General features: G+C 42.5%; 1 protein-coding gene across 10 annotated transcripts in view; it reads left to right on the top strand.

The window, feature by feature from the left end:
• The window catches only part of LOC106607646 (serine/threonine-protein kinase MRCK beta), a 133,488-nt gene extending 116,655 nt beyond the window's left edge, over nucleotides 1-16,833 (top strand). For 4 of the 10 annotated variants that reach the window (XM_045720720.2, XM_045720723.2, XM_045720725.2 and 1 more), the window contains 6 exons: nucleotides 6,601-6,718; nucleotides 9,232-9,349; nucleotides 9,776-9,982; nucleotides 11,246-11,354; nucleotides 11,519-11,586; nucleotides 15,155-16,833. In XM_045720720.2, coding sequence (XP_045576676.2) covers nucleotides 6,601-6,718; nucleotides 9,232-9,349; nucleotides 9,776-9,982; nucleotides 11,246-11,354; nucleotides 11,519-11,586; nucleotides 15,155-15,259 — 725 coding nt within the window. In that variant the 3' untranslated portion in view covers nucleotides 15,260-16,833. The other 6 variants (XM_045720721.2, XM_045720722.2, XM_014204806.3 and 3 more) reach the window with 6 other exon arrangements.
• The last annotated feature ends 2,493 nt before the right edge of the window (nucleotides 16,834-19,326 follow it).

Raw genomic sequence — 19,326 nt, forward strand, 5'->3', positions numbered from 1 at the left:
ACGTGGAGTGATTTATTTCAGCTTTTATTTCTTATATCACATTCCCAGTGGGTCAGAAGTTTACATTCACTCAATTCGTATTTGGTAGCATTGCCTTTCAATTGTTTAACTTGGGTCAAATGTTTTGGGTAGCCTTCCACAAGCTTCCCACAATAAGTTGGGTGAATTTTGGCCCATTCCTCCTGACAGAGCTGGTGTAACTAAGTCGGGTTTGTAGGCCTCCTTGCTCGCACACGCTTTTTCAGTTCTGCCCACACATTTTCTATAGGATTCAGGCCAGGGCTTTGTGATGGCCACTCCAATACCTTGACTTTGTTGTCCTTAAGCCATTTTGCCACAACTTTGGAAGTATGCTTGAGGTCATTGTCCATTTGGAAGACCCATTTGCAACCAAGCTTTAACTTCCTGACTGATGTCTTGAGATGTTGCTTCAATATACCCACATAATATTCCTTCCTCATGATGCCATCTATTTTGTGAAGTGCACCAGTCCCTCCTGCAGCAAAGCACCCCCACAACATGATGCTGCCACCCCCGTGCTTCATGGTTGGGATGGTGTTCATCGGCTTGCAAGCCCCTCCCCCTTTTTCCTCCAAACATAACGATGGTCGTTATGGGCAAACAGTTCTATTTTTGTTTCATCAGACCAAGGGCATTTCTCCTAAAAGTACGATCTTTGTCCACATGTGCAGTTGCAAACCGTAGTCTGGCTTTTTGATGGCGGTTTTAGAGCAGTGGCTTCTTCCTTGCTGGGCAGCCTTTCAGGTTATGTTGATACAGGACTCATTTTACTGTGGATTTAGATACTTTTGAACCTGTTTCCTCCAGCATCTTCACAAGGTCCTTTGCTGTTGTTCCGGGATTGATTTGCACTTTTCGCACTAAAGTACGTTCATCTCTAGGAGACAGAACGCGCCTCCTTCCTGAGCGGTATGACAGCTGTGTGGTCCCATGGTGTTTATACTTGCGTACTATTGTTTGTACAGATGAATGTGGTACCTTCAGGCGTTTGTAAATTGCTCCCAAGGATGAACCAGACTTGTGGAGTTCTACACATTTTTTTTCTGAGATCTTGTCTGATTTCTTTAGATTTTCCCATATTGTCAAGCAAAGAGGCACTGAGTTTGAAGGTAGGCCTTGAAATGCCTCCACAGGTACACCTCCGATTGACTCAAATGATGTCAATTAGCCTATCGGAAGCTTCTAAAGCAATGACATTTTCTGGAATTTTCCAAGCTGTTTAAAGCCACAGTCAACTTAGTGTATGTAAACTTCTGACCCACTGGAATTGTGATACAGTGAATTATAAGTGAAATAATCTGTCTGGAAACAATTGTTGGAAAAATGACTTGTATCATGCACAAAGTAGACTAAATCAAATGTATTTATAAAGCCCTTCTTACATCAGCTAATGTCACAAAGTGCTGTACAGAAACCCAGCCTAAAACCCCAAACAGCAAGCAATGCAGGTGTAGAAGCACGGTGGCTAGGAAAAACTCCCTAGAAAGGCCAGAACCTAAGAAGAAACCTAGAGAGGAACCAGGCTGAGGGGTGGCCAGTCCTCTTCTGGCTGTGCAGGGTGGAGATTATAACAGAACAACAGCACGGAGTTATCAGGCCAGGTAGTCCTGAGGCATGGTCCTTGGGCTCAGGTCCTCCGAGAGAGAGAATTAGAGCGAGCATACTTAAATTCACACAGGACACCAGATAAGACAGGAGAAATACTCCAGATATGACTGACCCTAGCCCCCCCGACACATAAACTACTGCAGCATAAATACTGGAGGCTGAGACAGGAGGGGTCGGGAGACACTGTGGCCCTATCCTTCGATACCCCCGGACAGGGCCAAACAGGCATGATATAACCCCACCTACTTTGCCAAAGCACAGCTCCCAACAACCTTTAATTCTCTGAGCAATTTTATTATTATAAAATCATTTCATTTCCCCCTTTTTTACACGCAAGATAGCTCAGTATTTGAATTATTTTATAATCAGTTTTGATCATCTTTATCAATAATGTCGGACCCCACTATATATGGGTCTTTTATATATGAATACATTTCTAAATGGTTTGATATACATTGAAATATGATTTTCTTTCAGCTTCACATGTCTACTTACAGGAATAAAAGTGTAGATTGGTCTCTTTGGGCCTTAACTCCACCTAGCAACAACAAAATTGAACGTGAAACGTGGACACTGCTTGTTTCTTTGTCATGCCTAGTAGCCAGGTCTGTTTGTGCTTTAGTCAACTATTCATTTATTCCTGAAGAAAGAAAAAGATTAACAGCATTTCTATATTTTAAGTAGTTTATATAATAAAATACAATGGTTTCTGTCAACAAACTCATTGACAAAAATAAACAAATGAAATCATAATCCATAATCTCTTCAAGCATTGTGTGTGTGTATGTGTATGGATGGCGGTTCTGACGAGTTGTTCTGCAGAGTTATTATACCACTCTCTCTTGAATATCTTACTTTGTTATTTTCAGATCACATTTTTCCTCTTTTTGTAGCTTTGGCAAATACGTGTGTGGTTTCTAAACTCTGCAAAAAAAGAAACGTCCTCTCACTGTCAACATGGTTTATTTTCAGCGAACTTAACATGTGTAAATATTTGTATGAACATAACAGACATGTTGACATGTGACTAACAGAATGTGACTAACAGAAATGTAATGTGTCCCTGAACAAAGGCGGGGTCAAAAGTAACGGTCAGTGTCTGGTGTGGCCACCAGCAGCATTAAGTACTGCACTGCATCTCCTCCTCATGGACTGCACCAGATTGGCCAGTTCTTGCTGTGAGATGATACCCCAATATTCCACCAAGGCACCTGCAAGTTCCCAGACATTTCTGAGGGGAATGTCCCTAGCTCTCACCCTCTAATCCAACAGGTCCCAGACGTGCTCAATGGGATTGAGATCCGGGCTCTTCACTGGCCATGGCAGAACACTGACATTCCTGTCTTGCAGGAAATCACGCACAGAATGAGCAGTATGGCTGGTGGCATTGTCATGCTGGAAGGTCATGTCAGGATGAGCCTGCAGGAAGGGTACCACATGAGGAGGAGGATGTCTTCCCTTTAACGCACAGCGTTGAGATTGCCTGCAATGACAACAAGCTCAGTCCAATGATGCTGTTACACACTGCCCCAGACCATGACGCACCCTCCACCTCCAAATCGATCCCGCTCCAGAGTACAGGCCTCGGTGTAACGCTCATTCGTTCGACGATAAACGCAAATCCGACCATCACCCCTCGTGAGACAAAACCACGACTCGTCAGTGAAGAGCACTTGTTGCCAGTCCTGTCTGGTCCAGCGACGGTGGATTTGTGCCCATAGGCGACGTTGTTGCCGTTGATGTCTTGTGAGGACCAGCCTCACAACAGGCCTACAAGCCCTCAGTCCAGCCTCTCTCAGCCTATTGCGGACAGTCTGAGCACTGATGGAGGGATTGTGCGTTCCTAATGTATCTCGGGCAGTTGTTGTTTCTATCCTGTACCTGTCCCGCAGGTGTGATGTTTGGATGTACTGATCCTGTGGCGGTGTTGTTACACGTGGTCTGCCACTGCAAGGGCGATCAGCTGTCCGTCCTGTCTCCCTGTAGCGCTGTCTTAGGCGTCTCACAGTACGGACATTGCAATTTATTGCTCTGGCCACATCTGCGGTCCTCATGCCTCCTTGCAGCATGCCTAAGGCATGTTCACGCAGATGAGCAGGAACCCTGGGCATCTTTCTTTTGGTGTTTTTCAGAGTCAGTAGAAAGGCCTCTTTAGTGTCCTAAGTTTTCATAACTGTGACCTTAATTGCCTACCGTCTGTAAGCTGTTAGTGTCTTAACGACCGTTTCTCAGGTGCATGTTCATAAATTGTTTATGGTTCATTGAACAAGCATGGGAAACAGTGTTTAAACCCTTTACAATGAAGGTCTGTGAAGTTATTTGGATTTTTATTTTTTATCTTTGAAAGACAGGGTTCTGAAAAAGGGGACGTTTCTTTTTTTGCTGAGTTTATATATGTTCAAGCCTTTCCCTGTAGGTTTTACAGACACTCCCCACTTGGATGCAACCCTTCTAATTTAGTGTACCCTGCACGCGCAACCATGTGGAGTTCCGGGTCTCTGGCAGCGTTAGGAAATGCTCTACAACATCTCTAGAGTACGACCCTACCTCACACAGGAAGTGGTGCAGATCCTAATCCAGGCATTTTGTCCTCTCCCGTCTGGACTACTGCAACTCTCTGTTGACTTGGCTCCCCGCTTGTGCCATCAAACCCCTGCAACTTATCCAGAACGCAGCAGCCTGCCTGGTTTTCAGCCTTCCCATGTTCTCTCATGTCAACCCGCTCCTCTGCACACTCCACTGGCTTCCAGTCGAAGCTCTCATCCACTACAAGACCATGGTGCTTACGTCTGGAACAGCAAGAGGAACTGCCCCTCCCTACCTTCAGGCTATGCTCAAACCCTACACCCCAACCCGAGCACTCTGTTCTGTTACCTCAGTTTCTTGGCCCCCTCACCCCTATGGGAGGGCAGCTCCCTCTCTGCCCAGTCCAAGCTCTTCTTTGTCCTGGCACCCCAATGGTTGAACCAGCTTCCCCCTGAAGTTAGGACAGCAGAGTCCCTAACCATTTTCCGAAAACATCTGAAACCCTACCTCTTCAAAGAGTATCTTAGATAGTCCTCCCCCTCACTAAGTCACTCTGGATAAGAGCGTCTGCTAAATGACAAAAATATAAATGTAAAAGTGTTAATGAGTGTCTGAACTAGCCGTCATTGCTTCCTCTGTCCTTGTTTCCTCCACTCCTTGCCTCTCCTTGAAAATGCATTGGAAAGTGCAATGTGCTTTGAGATGGAAGTGAGGAATGGAGGAAACAATGAAAGTCTTAATTACATTTCCTTGATTCCTCTCGCCGCTTTCTCAAAACTCAGAGGTGAGGGACCTCTGACCTTCTTATCCAATGGGTTTTAAAGAGACAAGGAGTGAGGATGTGACGATCAAGGAAATGCAATTTGGATTATTCCAAGGAGAGAGGAAGCAAGTCTTTGACAGCTATTACAATTTTTTGACCGTGCTAGACTGACTGACTGACTGAGTTTCCATAATACCCATGGCCTGTCCAGAAACAATCCCTAGCCCCTACTGCCCAGAGTCTAGACACTTGTGGAGATCTGAGCGGGATTGATGGATGGTGACATGTTGAGAGCTCCACCCTACCCTCTGGTAGGCTCAGTGAAATTTTGGCGGTGTTGCTTACACCTGTCCAATCCTGTCAGATCTCCACAAGGGTCTAGGGGTTAGGGGGTTGTTTCTGGACAGGACCACACAATGATTCAGGTGTGTGGTTCACCTACAGCATGACACTTGAGGAATTGGTTGTGTGTTTCATTCCATTGCTATAAAGTAAAACTGCAAAGAATGTAGCAATTTACTTTTTGTCCTGAATACAGAGTGTTATGTTGGGGGGCAAATCCAATACAACACATTACTGAGTACCATGCATAGTGGTGGATGCATCATTTTATGGGTATGCTTGGTGTAATTGTTAAAGACTGGGGAGTTTTTCAGGATAAAAAAGAAAGGGATTGGAGCTAAGCACAGGCAAAATCCTAGAGTCAAACATTTTTCAATCTGCTTTCCACCAGACACTGGGAGATTTATTCACCTTTCACCATGACAATAACCTAAAACACAAAGACATATCTACACTGGAGTTGCATACCAAGAATACAGTAAATGTTCCTGAGTGGCGAGTTACAGTTTTGACTTAAAAATATACTTGAAATCAATGGCAAGATCTGAAAATGGTTGTCTAGCAATGATCAACAACCAATTTGACGGAGCATGAAGAATTTTGAAAATGTTGCACAATCCAGGTGTGGTAAGCTCTTTAGAGACTTACCCAGAAAGACTCACAGCTGTAATCACTGCCGAAGGTTCTTCTATAAGGTGATGGCTCAAGGGTTGGAGATACTTATGTAAATTAGATATTTCTATTTAATTTTCCATGCATTTGCTAACATTAAAAACAATCACTGTCATTATGGGGTGTTGTGTGCAGATTGGTGAGAGAAGTTTTTATTTAATCCATTTTGAATTTGTGCTGTAACAACAAAATGTAGAAAGTCAAGGGGTATGAATACTTTCTGAAGGCACTGTATACAGTATCCCCAAATACACTCACCTACACCTTAAAGGTAGACTCAACGAAATGACGTTGCCATGAGCAGCCCCGCAGATATTGAGATGAGCGTGATGTAAGACTTCACTCTCACAAAGTCACACACAGTATCTACACATGTGTGTGGGTTGGCTTCACACTGTTACAATGTGGTAGCCAGGAGGAGAAGTTGAGCCTCGCGCTTCAACACTCTTAGTTGTTGCAGAAATTGACCCCCTATGCTGTTTTTCTTGCTGCATCTACATCATATCGCTGAGTCTACCTTTAATATACTTACTAACTACAGACCCCTCAATGCCTTAACTCTCTACTACCTCCTCAGGCACAACTACACCTATACATAATATAGTCATTAACGAATCCTCAGGAGCATTTCGGTCTCAGTACAGCTTTTCAATATAGTCGCTCTCCAGAAGGTGACCTGGCCATCCCGGAGACGTCTGGCAACAGTAAGAAGCTGATGATGAGGACACGCAGCAAGAGAAAGTTCCTCTTCAAGGTCCCCGAGGAGGAGAGACTTCAGCAGAGGAGGTAACCTTTTTTCCGATCCCATTTTATACTTTGATTGACTTTTGGACTGTGACGCAGTAAAGTAGAGAGGGGAGACAGAAAGTAGGGGCCTAGACAAGGGAGGTGGAGTCTGGGCTTGAACCACAGTCGCCAGGAGGTTATTTGTGGTCCGGAGTAGAGAGCGCTTCTGCTCGACCATCAGAGGAGGTAACATTACTCTGTTCACTTATCATTATTATCCCTTTCATACTAAGATGTTTTTCTGGCAACCATCATAACGCCAACCTTTTTTCCGCCTTTTCTTTATATGTGACCGACCGTCTCGATTCGGTCTTATGTAGCAAAATTTGAAATTGATTTTTACATTGGATAAAAGTAGAGATTTGGTATATCATTCCCATTGTTCCTCAACTGTAGTGTAAGTAATTCTGCTTTGCAAGTTGATAAACTTGTAACCTCGCTTTTGAGAAAATGGCTATAACTAGCTCTGAGATTAATAATATTACTACACAGATCATACACATAATGTTAGCTAGCAAGCCAGCCAGCTAACGTTAGTTAGCTAGCTAACAGTACTCTTTAACTTGAAATGAAAGCGACTTTCTGACAAAACATATATCTGAAAAATGTAACTAGCTAGACTATATTACCCATATACATGGATGGACGCTTCTCCCTCTGTCACGGATGCCATGGTTGCCCTTAGTTTGAAGTAATCTGGAGACGGGTGTTTCATACAACAGCCTTCTCTGTGTTCTCTTTTTTTTAATTATTTCTGCATATTTGCAATCAAACGTCAGAATTTTCTCCATATCCTTAGCTATCATACTTAATCCACTGATTTCAAAACTCGGTCCTCCAGAAAGTGTAGAGCAACACTTTTGCTGTTTTACTACGTGATGTCTTTAAAAAAAAAAGCAGTGTTAGAATGGATTACTTACGCATACTGACCAGCTCATGTTATAGACAGAAGTGTGCTATATGGTAAACCAATCTGAACTCCTCTCTCGGCATGTCCAGCCCACCCATTATCTCAGCCAATCAGGGCTAGCGGGAAGGTTCCTGTCTTTTTACATGGCTAAAACCGACTAGGCTCATAACTTAACAATTTTATTCGGATTTACAGATGGCATGGAAGTTTACATGTTCCAGAAGGCATTTCTGATAAAAATACAATAATTACATTCAAATGGCTGTCCTGTGAAGTAGTGATGCGCAACACGCCTAGTTTCCTGAAACTAGTCACATACCGGTATCAAAGCCGAAACCTTTATTTCCGCCAAATGACCTAGTAATCATTTCGGTAAAGTTCTGCCTGCGGCTTAGTATGAAACATTGGCACCCACTATGCTCTTAAGAATTATAGATACAGAACTCCTTTATGCACTCGCTATGTCCGATTTTAAAATAGCGTTTCGGTGAAAGCACATTTTGCAATATTCTGAGTAGATATCCTGGCCATCACAGGCTAGCTATTTTGACACCCACCAAGTGTGGTACTCACCAAACTCCGATTTACTATTAGAAAAGTTTGATTACCTTTGCTGTTCTTCGTCAGAATGCACTCCCAGGACTTCTACTTAAATAACAAATGTTGGTTTGGTTCCAAATAATCCATAGTTGTATCCAAATAGCGGCGTTTTGTTCGTGCGTTCAAGACACTATCCAAGGGTGACGAAGGGTTACGCGCCCGACGCGTTTCGTGACAAAAAATGTCTAAATATTCCATTACCGTACTTCGAAGCATGTCAACCGCTGTTTAAAATCAATTTTTATGCAATTTTTCTCGTAAAAAAGCGATAATATTCCGACCGGGGGTCGTTGTTTTCGTTCAAAGAGAGAGAAAGTAAACATGGTGTCGGCTCGTGCACGCGCCTCCAGTCTCATTGTCCTCAGATCAACCATTATCCAAATGCGCTAATGTTTTTCAGCCAGGGCCTGCAAACCCACCATTCATCGTTCTGGCGCCTTCTGAGAGCCTATGGGAGCGTTAGAAAATGTCACGTCATGCCAGAGATCCCCTGTTTTGGTTAGAGATGATCAAGAAGGCCATGAAATGGTCAGAGAGAGCGCTTCCTGTTTGGAATCTTCTCAGGTTTTGGCCTGCCAAATGAGTTCTGTTATACTCACAGACACCATTCAAACAGTTTTAGAAACTTTGGAGTGTTTTCTATCCAAAGCTAATAATTATATGCATATTCTAGTTTCTGGGCAGGAGTAGTAACCAGATTAAATCGGGTACGTTTTTTATCCGGCCGTGTCAATACTGCCCCCTAGCCCTAACAGGTTAAACACGTTTTTGGTTGCTGCATGATTCCATATGTGTTATTTAATAGTTTTGATGTCTTTGCTATTATTCTACAATGTAGAAAATATTTTAAAAATTGAGAAACCCTTGAATGAGTAGGTGTGTTGTAACTTTTGACTGGTACTGTACGTCAGTTTGTATACCCCCATTGTAGTACACTCACTGTGTACAACTATTCACAATAATACACACTGACCATTGTTAACCACGTGTCTTGTGTTGACAGAGAGATGCTGAGGGACCCTGAGCTGAGATCCAAGATGATCTCTAACCCAATCAACTTCAACCACGTGGCACACATGGGCCCCGGCGACGGCATGCAGGTCCTCATGGATCTGCCTCTGGTAAGGGCCTCAACTGACCATCCGGTCAACACAGCTTGAGCCAAAATGTCTGCCTCATATTGTATTAATAACCCACGAACAAAAATGGCCTCCCAACCCCCTGATAAGCTTACTGATATTGCAGGTGACAAAACAGGAGCCATAACAGCTGGATTCTAACGATCACAAGACACCGCTGGAGCCAAAATTGTGTCTCCTAACATTTTCTGACAGCAGCAGCTCCCACTCCTAACTCCACAGAATAGCACTGCTATACTACCTTCTCCTACTTTCCACCATCTCTGCCCATGTTTTCCTCCTTTTGGAGAATGACCCTATTGTCCACACCCTCTTTCACTTTCTCCCTCCCTCTTCCCTCTTTTTTCCTCTGTGTCCTGTTTGTGTCCTTTTTCCCCTCTCTCTCTCACCCCCTGCCCGGCCCAGCAGCAGAGCGAGAGCACCACCCCCCCCCCCTCATCCTCCCGTCACCACGCCCTGATCTCCCCACCGAGCAACTTTGAGCACATCTATCACATGAGCCTTGTGTCGGCCGACCTCTACCTGCAAAAAGAACCTGCCACCACCACCTACTCGCTGCAGCACTGCATCCTGCCCCAGTTCTCCTCCTCTCCCTCCACCTCCTCCCTAGGAAGGGTAGGCCTAACCTGACGTTTCCCACCCCTCCTGCCTCCTCCTTTTACCACCACCACCTCTTTTGCGCAATTACACATCGCCACCCTATGCCAGGGTACTGGTAGTCAAATATGAGCCTGGAGGACTGCTGGTTCTCGTTCTCTCTCTTTGGTTGTTAATTGATTGATTCACTTTCTTTTTTAATTGGACAGAGTTACCTGGTGACCCAGGTCTGAATCAGTCCCTAACTAGAGGGAAATTATACAACTGGCTGTACTTCTACCCTTATGGCCTAGATTTGAGGAAAAGACCCCTATGCACTTGTGTGAATCTGAGGGGATAAGCAATATCATTGATCATACCTATCTAACCGTTCGTCTTCGATCTCCACAAGTAAATAGGGAGGTGGTACGAGGGGTCGACTTGGGACCGGGCCTATTTCCAGCGTTCCCACCACCCTCTCTCTCACCCCTTTGCACTCTTCCTTCTTCCCATTCCTTCCTTTCTCGCTGTTCTTTTTTCCATTTGCTGAAGTGCAGTGAGTTTTTCGAAAGCTGGTCGTTTTATTTCGGCTGATGTCATATGAGTCTGTTTTTCTGTACTGGCTGCAGTGTGTGGTTGTGTTTTGTGTGATCTCTGCATATTTGTCATGTTAAAAACGGCAACATACTTGAAAAGCTTACCTCAGGGTTTCAATGGAGAGAAAGATTTGAAAAAAAGGTTAATTTCATTAGTAGACAGCCACCAACACCAAAAGTGAAGTAGACACTTCCCTATGGCTGTTTCCCCCCCCATAGAATTTTGTGAAAACATGCCACGGTACGTGTGACTTGTTTCAGTCAAACGAGGGACTTGCTGTGCATTTGGAGTTTATTTATCACAAAGTGAGTGTGTGTGTGTGTGTGAGCGTGTACAAGGCTGATGTAAGTAAACATTTCACGGTATGGTCTACACCTGTTATATTCGGTGCATGTGACAAATACAATTACATTTTATTTGGTTTAATGTGTGAGCATCCATGTAAATGTCTTGACGTTGTCTACTCATGTACATGGGTCGTGTTCATTAGGCACCCAAAGGAATTAAAGTCAATGAAACAGGGAAGGTCCAAAATGGGACTTGTCAAATAAGAAACACTAATTTTAAAAAATGTTTTAAAACGTATTCTGTTGTGTGTCCTAATGAGCATAAACCTGTTCACTCATATAGTAAGGTCCTTCTATACCAATGGCTGTATTTGTCACTGGCTTGTCTGTGTGTGTTGGCGACTGCGTGGCGGCACAGAGTGTGATGCATTCTTCTCAGGACGACCCGGCCAAGGATAAGCCCCGCCCGCTATCCAGTATCTCCCGGCAACAGAGGAGCAAGACCCACATCACCCGCACAGCCTCTGGTGAGAGGATCCCAAGCACACGCACCTTCCACATGTGAACACATACAACACGTAATGCATACATTTCAACACACACACTAGTAAATCCATTCTCTCTCTGTCATTGATGCTAATGGTCTGTGTCTCGGTGTGTGTGTGTGTCACTGTGTCACTGTGTCATGGAGGTGCAGACTTTGGAGAAGCAGGATCGTCGCGGAACATCTCCGACCCAGACGGGGACTTCGAAAGAGAGGTAAAGACACCACACACACACACACACATCACTCACACATTTACTCAATCTATGCTCCTCTCTTTTCTCTGTCCATCTCCCTCTATCCCACATTCTCTGTTACCTTAAATTCAACTATCTTCCTGGGTATGATGACACATTCTCTGACTTTGCCAAAGCAAACATTAATCATTAATATTTCAGTTTGTATTGTTAAAGGCTACAGTATATGGAACTTTTTCTTATTGGAATGCTTTTAAGCCAAAAGGGGTCCCCTAAATGGACAGAAATATTGTCCAGAAATTACCTAATTTGATAGGAAAATGATAGACCTCTCCACACTGATGAGCAAAAGCATATTGTCTGCATAAAGTAAAGGATGTGTGTGGTTTCATGAGAAAAGACATTGCTTTTTATTTTATGTATATGAACCAGGCAACAGTTGAGCCAAACAATTAGCAACTTAAAGGAATAGTTCACCCAAATGACAAAATGCCACATTGTTTTCCCCTGTAAGCAGTCTATGGACAAGGTACTGTATGACAGCAATACTTAGTTTCACTGGCACTGAGCACTGTTACATGCACACAATAATACGATTATTGTGGATAGTCAGATTAATATAATAGTTTAAAATGTTTACATGCTTTGCAAGAAGAGCAATTTCCCTAATAATTCTGTTTACATGGACACATCAGGCTGCTAATCAAAATAAACGTTCTACCACAGTGATCATGTTCATTGCAGTTCTTGACACAAACCGGTGCACCTGGCACCTACTACCATACCCCATTCAAAGGCACTTGCATCTTTTGTCTTGACCATTCACCCTCTGAATGGCACACATACACAATCCATGTCTCAATTATCTCAAGGCTTGAAAACCCTTCCTTAACCTGTCTCCTCACCTTCATCTAGACTGATTGAAGTGGATTTAACAAGTGACAAAAAGGGATCATATCTTTCACCTGGTCAGTCTATGTCTTGGAAAGAGCAGGTGCCCTTAATGTTTTGTACACTCGGTGTATAAAGTTTGTATGTGAAAACTATTTCTAAGATGTATACTTTCAGTTTTTCTGAACTTGCGTATAAGTGGGAGGCTTGCGCTACCGGTGCTGGCACATGTGCAGATCAAATACGCAGCTGGAACGCCAATTTAAGCTGTTAACTTGTCCTAATAATTAGAACGATTTCTCAGAAAACCAGCTGTTTTAATCAGCGTATGCTTACTATGCCAATTAAGATACATTTGGTAGTGTATGTGGACACCTGCTGGTCGAACATCTCATTCCAAAATCATGGGCATTAATACGGAGTTGGTCCCCCCTTTGCTGCTATTACAGCCTCCACTCTTCAGGGAATGCTTTCCACTAAATGTTGGAAAATTGGTGCGGGGACTTGCTTCCATTCAGCCACGAGCATTAGTGAGGTTGGGCACTGATGTTGGGCGATTAGGGCTGGTTTGCAGTCGGCGTTCCATTTCATCCCAAAGGTGTTTGATGGGGTTGAGGTCAGGGCTGTGCAGGCCACCGATCTCGCCAAACGATTTCTGTATGGACCTGGCTTTGTGCATGGTGGCATTGTCTTGCTGAAACAGGAAAGGGTCTTCCCCCAAAATGTTGCCACAAAGTTGGAAGCACATGTTGGAAAGGTAGAATCCTGTGACGGAGCCACGCTGAAAGTCACTGAGCCATTCTGCTGCCAATGTTTGTCTATGAAGATTGCATGGCTGTACACCTGTCAGAAACGGGTGTGGCTGAAACAACCAAATCCACTAATTTGAATGGGTGTCCACATAGTGTAAGTAGAGTAGGTGTTTACATGACTATTTCCGTGCTCTAACTACTGCCATAATCAGTTTAATATCGAATTATGAGTGTAAATATACTCACTGTTTTCACATGCTAACGTTTTTGCATTTGTGGCACAAATCCCATTCAAGTCATGAAACCAATATTAGCGTTTTTCGCACGTTATGTCCAAATAATCCGAAAGTATCTAAAATTGATTGTTAAGCTCAACAAAATCACTTGTAGACGTGATGTACGAAAAATGCTAATATCAGTCCCATGACTTGAATGGGATTTGTGCCACAAATGCCAGAGAAACGAAACCAAAGCATGGATTGCTGTCATACCTTGTCCATAGACTGCTTACAGGGTAAGGAAACCAATATGTAATTTGGGTGAACTATCCCTTTAACCTGTTGGGTCTAGGGGGCAGCATTTGCACGTCTGGATAAAAAAAATGTACCCGATTTAATCTGGTTACTAATCCTACCCAGTAACTAGAATATGCATATACTTATTATATATGGATAGAAAACACTCTAAAGTTTCCAAAACTGTTTGAATGGTGTCTGTGAGTATAACAGAACTCATTTGGCAGGCAAAACCCTGAGACATTTTCTGACAGGAAGTGGATACCTGATGTGTTGTATTGACTTTAAACCTATCCCATTGAAAAACACAGGGGTTTAGGAATATTTTGGCACTTCCTATTGCTTCCACTAGATGTCACCAGCCTTTACAAAGTGTTTTGAGTCTTCTGGAGGGAGATCTGACCGAACAAGAGCCATGGAACGATGATGTCCCATTAGACACCTGGCGCGCTAGTTCATGTTGGGTACCCTCGTTCCAATACGTTATAAAAGAGTATGCATTCGTCCACCTTGAATATTATTCATGTTCTGGTTAAAAAAGGCCCTAATGATTTATGCTATACAACGTTTGACATGTTTGAACGAACGGAAATATATTTTTTCCCCTCGTTCATGACGAGAAGTCCGGCTGGCTTACATCATGTATTTTTCTGGGCGCAGTGCTCAGATTATTGCAAAGTGTGATTTCCCAGTAAGGTTATTTTTAAATCTGGCAAGTTGATTGCGTTCAAGAGATGTAAATCTATAATTCTTTAAATGACAATATAATATTTTACCAATGTTTTCTAATTTTAATTATTTAATTTGTGACGCTGACTTGACTGCCGGTTATTGGAGGGAAACGATTTCCTCAACATCAATGCCATAGTAAAACGCTGTTTTTGGATATAAATATGAACTTGATAGAACTAAAAATGCATGCATTGTCTAACATAATGTCCTAGGAGTGTCATCTGATGGAGATTGTAAAAGGTTAGTGCATCATTTTAGCTGGTTTTATGGTTTTGGTGACCCTGTCTTTGACTTGACAAAACATTACACACAACTCTTGTAAATGTACTGTCCTAACATACTCTAAATGTATGCTTTCGCCGTAAAACCTTTTTGAAATCGTAAAACGTGGTTAGATTAAGGAGATGTTTATCTTTCAAATGGTGTAACATAGTTGTATTTTTGAAAAATTTGAATTTTGACATTTATTTGGATTCAAATTTGCCGCTCTTGAAATGCACCTGCTGTTGATGGAGTGCACCACGGGTGGCACGCTAGCGTCCCACCTAGCCCCAAGAGGTTAACTCTCTAATCCATCTTTACCATAAACACCCTCTCTCTTCCCTCAGCCGAACTGGGACTCCACCCCCTCCAACAGCCCCAACTCTCCCCACCGCAGCCATCTTTACCATAAACACTCTTTCTCTCTTCCCTCAGCCGGACTGGGACTCCACCAAGCACTCCACGCCCTCCAACAGCCCCAACTCTCCCCACCGCAGCCAGCTAACGCTGGATGGCCTGGAACACGCCCTGGATGGCTGAGGACCCCACCACCTTACACACATAATGCGTGCTTAATCACTCGACGCACCTACATTCAACATAGTACTTGTGTATCGCTGCAAAAGTGCCAAGAACAGACTGTGTCCCAGCCACCCCCACCCTGATTTTTGATGAAGGTTTATCGGTTTGGTTCCCCCCATTCCTACTTGTCTCCTTTCCTCTCTTCCTTTTCACTTTTTTAAGGGAGGGTGCCACCAGGTACACCCCACAGCACTACTAGCAATCCTGTGTTGACGGCTCTCCCCAACACACACACACCTCTCCAGTTCCCTGTTGGAGGAGCCACCCATTTTCCTATGAGTTTTTAAGGGTTATTAATACTTAGTTTAGGTTATTGATACATAGATGCATGCGAGGAACTGAATTAAAAACCAAGGTCAATGACGATAGGACACTCACAGGAAAAAAAGCATTCATGATGAACTATCCTAATCATAGGTATATGTTTGTGTTTCTAAACAAAGATTGAGAGAAAAGAGTGAAGGATAACTTTTTGTTTTTAAACTGTAGAGTATGGGGTACACACAACTGAATAGTGAAAGAAAGGGCAACCTTCAAAGGGACCATAAACCCCCCACATTCCAGCCCCTGCCATACTGGCGTTGTAACCCCTATTGAGCTGTTCACGGACAAGTGGCCATTCATTTGAGAGCAGTACCTACCCAGGGGACGAGCTGCCACTCAACAGACTGCAGGGGTTTTACTGTTAAGCTAAACCAGTGGGCATCTTTTACAGTAATTACACATCTCCCGCCAGCCTTCATGACGTGGATTATTTTTAACTTAGATCTTTTGCCATAAAAGTATAGTTGGCAAAACCAATGTGCCATAGCCACATAATCATGAGACTAAGACAAAGTGGGAATCTGAACAGTGAAAAGGACCACAACTCATAGGATTATTAATGAGTTCTCACAAGCTGCTGCAGTCGTTTGCTCTGTTTAAATAAGTATGTGTGTGAAGAGCCGCTCACCATAGAGAGAGAAACTCCTGGACAAGGCCCTTCATTTTTAATCGTTCGATCATGAGTGAGAAGCATTAGCCTAGTCAAATAAAATAAAAATAGCGGAGGTGTAGTCATAGCACCGTACCGCCACAAGGGGGCATGTGAATATTGGTCCTCCTCAATTGTGGGACGTTTCATTGTACATTAAGAAGCGTGAGATACTGCACAGGCATGTGTGGCATATCCAGTTTAATCACTAGTGTGCCTTCAGTGCCATTTTCTTTTTTTGTCTTGCAGCACCACATTCAGATCATTTACTGAAGTGACTTTAACTCTGCAGGCCATCGGTGAGAGGGGGGGGGTTCAGAAACACTGTATTAAACTTGCACATGTTTTAATCCCAGGAAAATCCTCTGATTTTGTGTCGATGATCTTTCTCGGATTTTGTTTTTCTTCCTGGACTTCTTTTAAGCTCTGAAAATGTGACTTTTCTCTTCAAAACACTACTACTTTTTTCCTCTTAAATCACCAGTTGAAATCTTTGTAATTAATGAATTGTTAGCAACAAACATTTGAACAGAAAATAAAATATTATCTGTTGTGCTTCGCTTGTCTCTGTGTGCGCTGTTTTTTTCTATACTGTATCTATTGTATATGGATTATATCACCTCAAAACACAACTTTAATGCTATGAATTTATTTAATTGTTTAATTGTGATGCATGAAAAATATGTCTAGAAAATAATGAATGAATAAAACGAATGGTGAAAAGTTCATGGGAAGTACAGTTTAAGTATTTTTTATTTTTTTTTACACGCAATATAGAGTTGAAGTCGGAAGTTTACATACTTATGTTGTCATTAACCTGTTGGGGCTAAGGGGCAGTATTTTCACGGCCGGATGGAAAACGTACCCAAATTAAACCGGTTACTACTCTGGCCCAGAAAATAGAATATGCATATTATTAGTAGATTTGGATAGAAAACACTGAAGTTTCTAAAACTGTTTGAATGGTGTCTGTGACTATAACAGAACTCATATGGTAGGCAAAAAACCCTGAGAAAAATTGAATCAGGAAGTGGGAGAAATGTAGTTTTTATTTTGAATCCCTTGAGAAACTACAGTGACATAGGATTTACGTTGCACCTCCTAACTCTTCCATTGGCTGTCAACAATCTTTAGGAACTGGTTTCATCCGTCACCTGTTACCGGGCAGGAAATTGTGGCTCAGTCAATCACTGGCCAGTATGAGGACAGGTGTCTTCATCCCTGCCTGGGATGAATACCTATTGCCCGGTTGTAAAATTATTGCAATTTTACTTTAAAAAATACCCTAAAGGATTGATTGTAAACATCGTTTGACGTGTTTCTACAAACGGTAATGGAACTTTTGACCATTTCGTCTATGGATTTGTGTCCACTCCACATGGCATTGTAAAGTGTTTTGGATGGGTCAACAAAACGGACGTATTTGGACATAAATGAGGGACTTTGCAGAACAAATGAACATTTCTTGTGGAAGTGGGTGCCCTTCCGAGTGCATTCCGCCGAAGATCAGCAAAGGTAAGAAAATATTTCGAACATATTTTTAGAGATTTGTTGACGCCGTGGTTGTAGGCTAACTGTATAGCTTAGCATTGAAACCTAAGTTCTGTACTCAGAATATTGAACAATGTGCTTTTTCCGTAAAGTTACTTTGAAATCTGACAGTGGTTGCATAAAGGAGTAGATTATCTCTAATTCTTTAAATAAGATTTGGATAGAAAACACCCTAAAGTTTCTAAAACTGTTTGAATGGTGTCTGTGAGTATAACAGAACTCATTTGGCAGGCCAAAACCTGAGAAGATTCCAAACAGGAAGCGCTCTCTCTGACTATTTCTTGGCCTTCTTGATCATCTCTATCCAAAACGGGATCTCTGGCATAACGTGACATTTTCTAACACTCCCATAGGCTCTCAGAAGGCGCCAGAACGTTGAATGGTGACTTTGCAGGCCATGGCTGAAAAACAGTAGCGCATTTGGATAGTGGTCGATCTGAGAACAATGAGACTGAGGCACGTGCACGAGCCGACACCATGTTTTTATTTCTTTGTCTTTGAACGAAAACAGGGTTTCCCGGTCGGAATATTATCGCTTTTTTACGAGAAAAATCGCAAAAAAATTGATTTTAAACAGCGTTTGACATGCTTCGAAGTACGGTAATGGAATATTTTGAATTTTTTTGTCACGAAACGCGCCGGGCGCGTCACCCTTCTTTACCCTTCGGATAGTGTCTTGAACGCACGAACAAAACGCCGCTATTTGGATATAACTATGGATTATTTGGAACCAAACCAACATTTGTTATTGAAGTAGAAGTCCTGGGAGTGCATTCTGACGAAGAACAGCAAAGGTAATCCAATTTTTCTTATAGTAAATCTGAGTTTGGTGAGTAAGAAACTTGGTGGGTGTCAAAATAGCTAGCCTGTGATGGCCGGGCTATCTACTCAGAATATTGCAAAATGTGCTTTCACCGAAAAGCTATTTTAAAATCGGACATAGCGATTGCATAAAGGAGTTCTGTATCTATAATTCTTAAAATAATTATGTTTTTTGTGAACGTTTATCGTGAGTAATTTAGTAAATTCACCGGAAGTGTTCGGTGGGAATGCTAGTCACATGCTAATGTAAAAAGCTGGTTTTTGATATAAATATGAACTTGATTGAACAAAACATGCATGTATTGTTTAACATAATGTCCTAGGAGTGTCATCTGATGAAGATCATCAAAGGTTAGTGCTGCATTTAGCTGTGGTTTTGTTTTTTGTGACACTATATGCTAGCTTGAAAAATGGGTGTCTGATTATTTCTGGCTGGGTACTCTGCTGACATAATCTAATGTTTTGCTTTCGTTGTAAAGCCTTTTTGAAATCGGACAGTGTGGTTAGATTAACGAGTCTTGTCTTTAAAATGGTGTAAAATAGTCATATGTTTGAGAAATTGAAGTAATAGCATTTCTAAGGTATTTGAATATCGCGCCACGGGATTCCACTGGCTGTTGAGTAGCCCATAGAGGTTAAATATTAAAGATGTAGTTTAACTCGGACTGGTGTGTTTGTA

This window comes from Salmo salar, chromosome 06 (assembly GCF_965601325.2).
Source record: "Salmo salar chromosome 06, fSalSal1, whole genome shotgun sequence".
NCBI classification, from domain to species: Eukaryota; Metazoa; Chordata; class Actinopteri; order Salmoniformes; family Salmonidae; genus Salmo; species Salmo salar.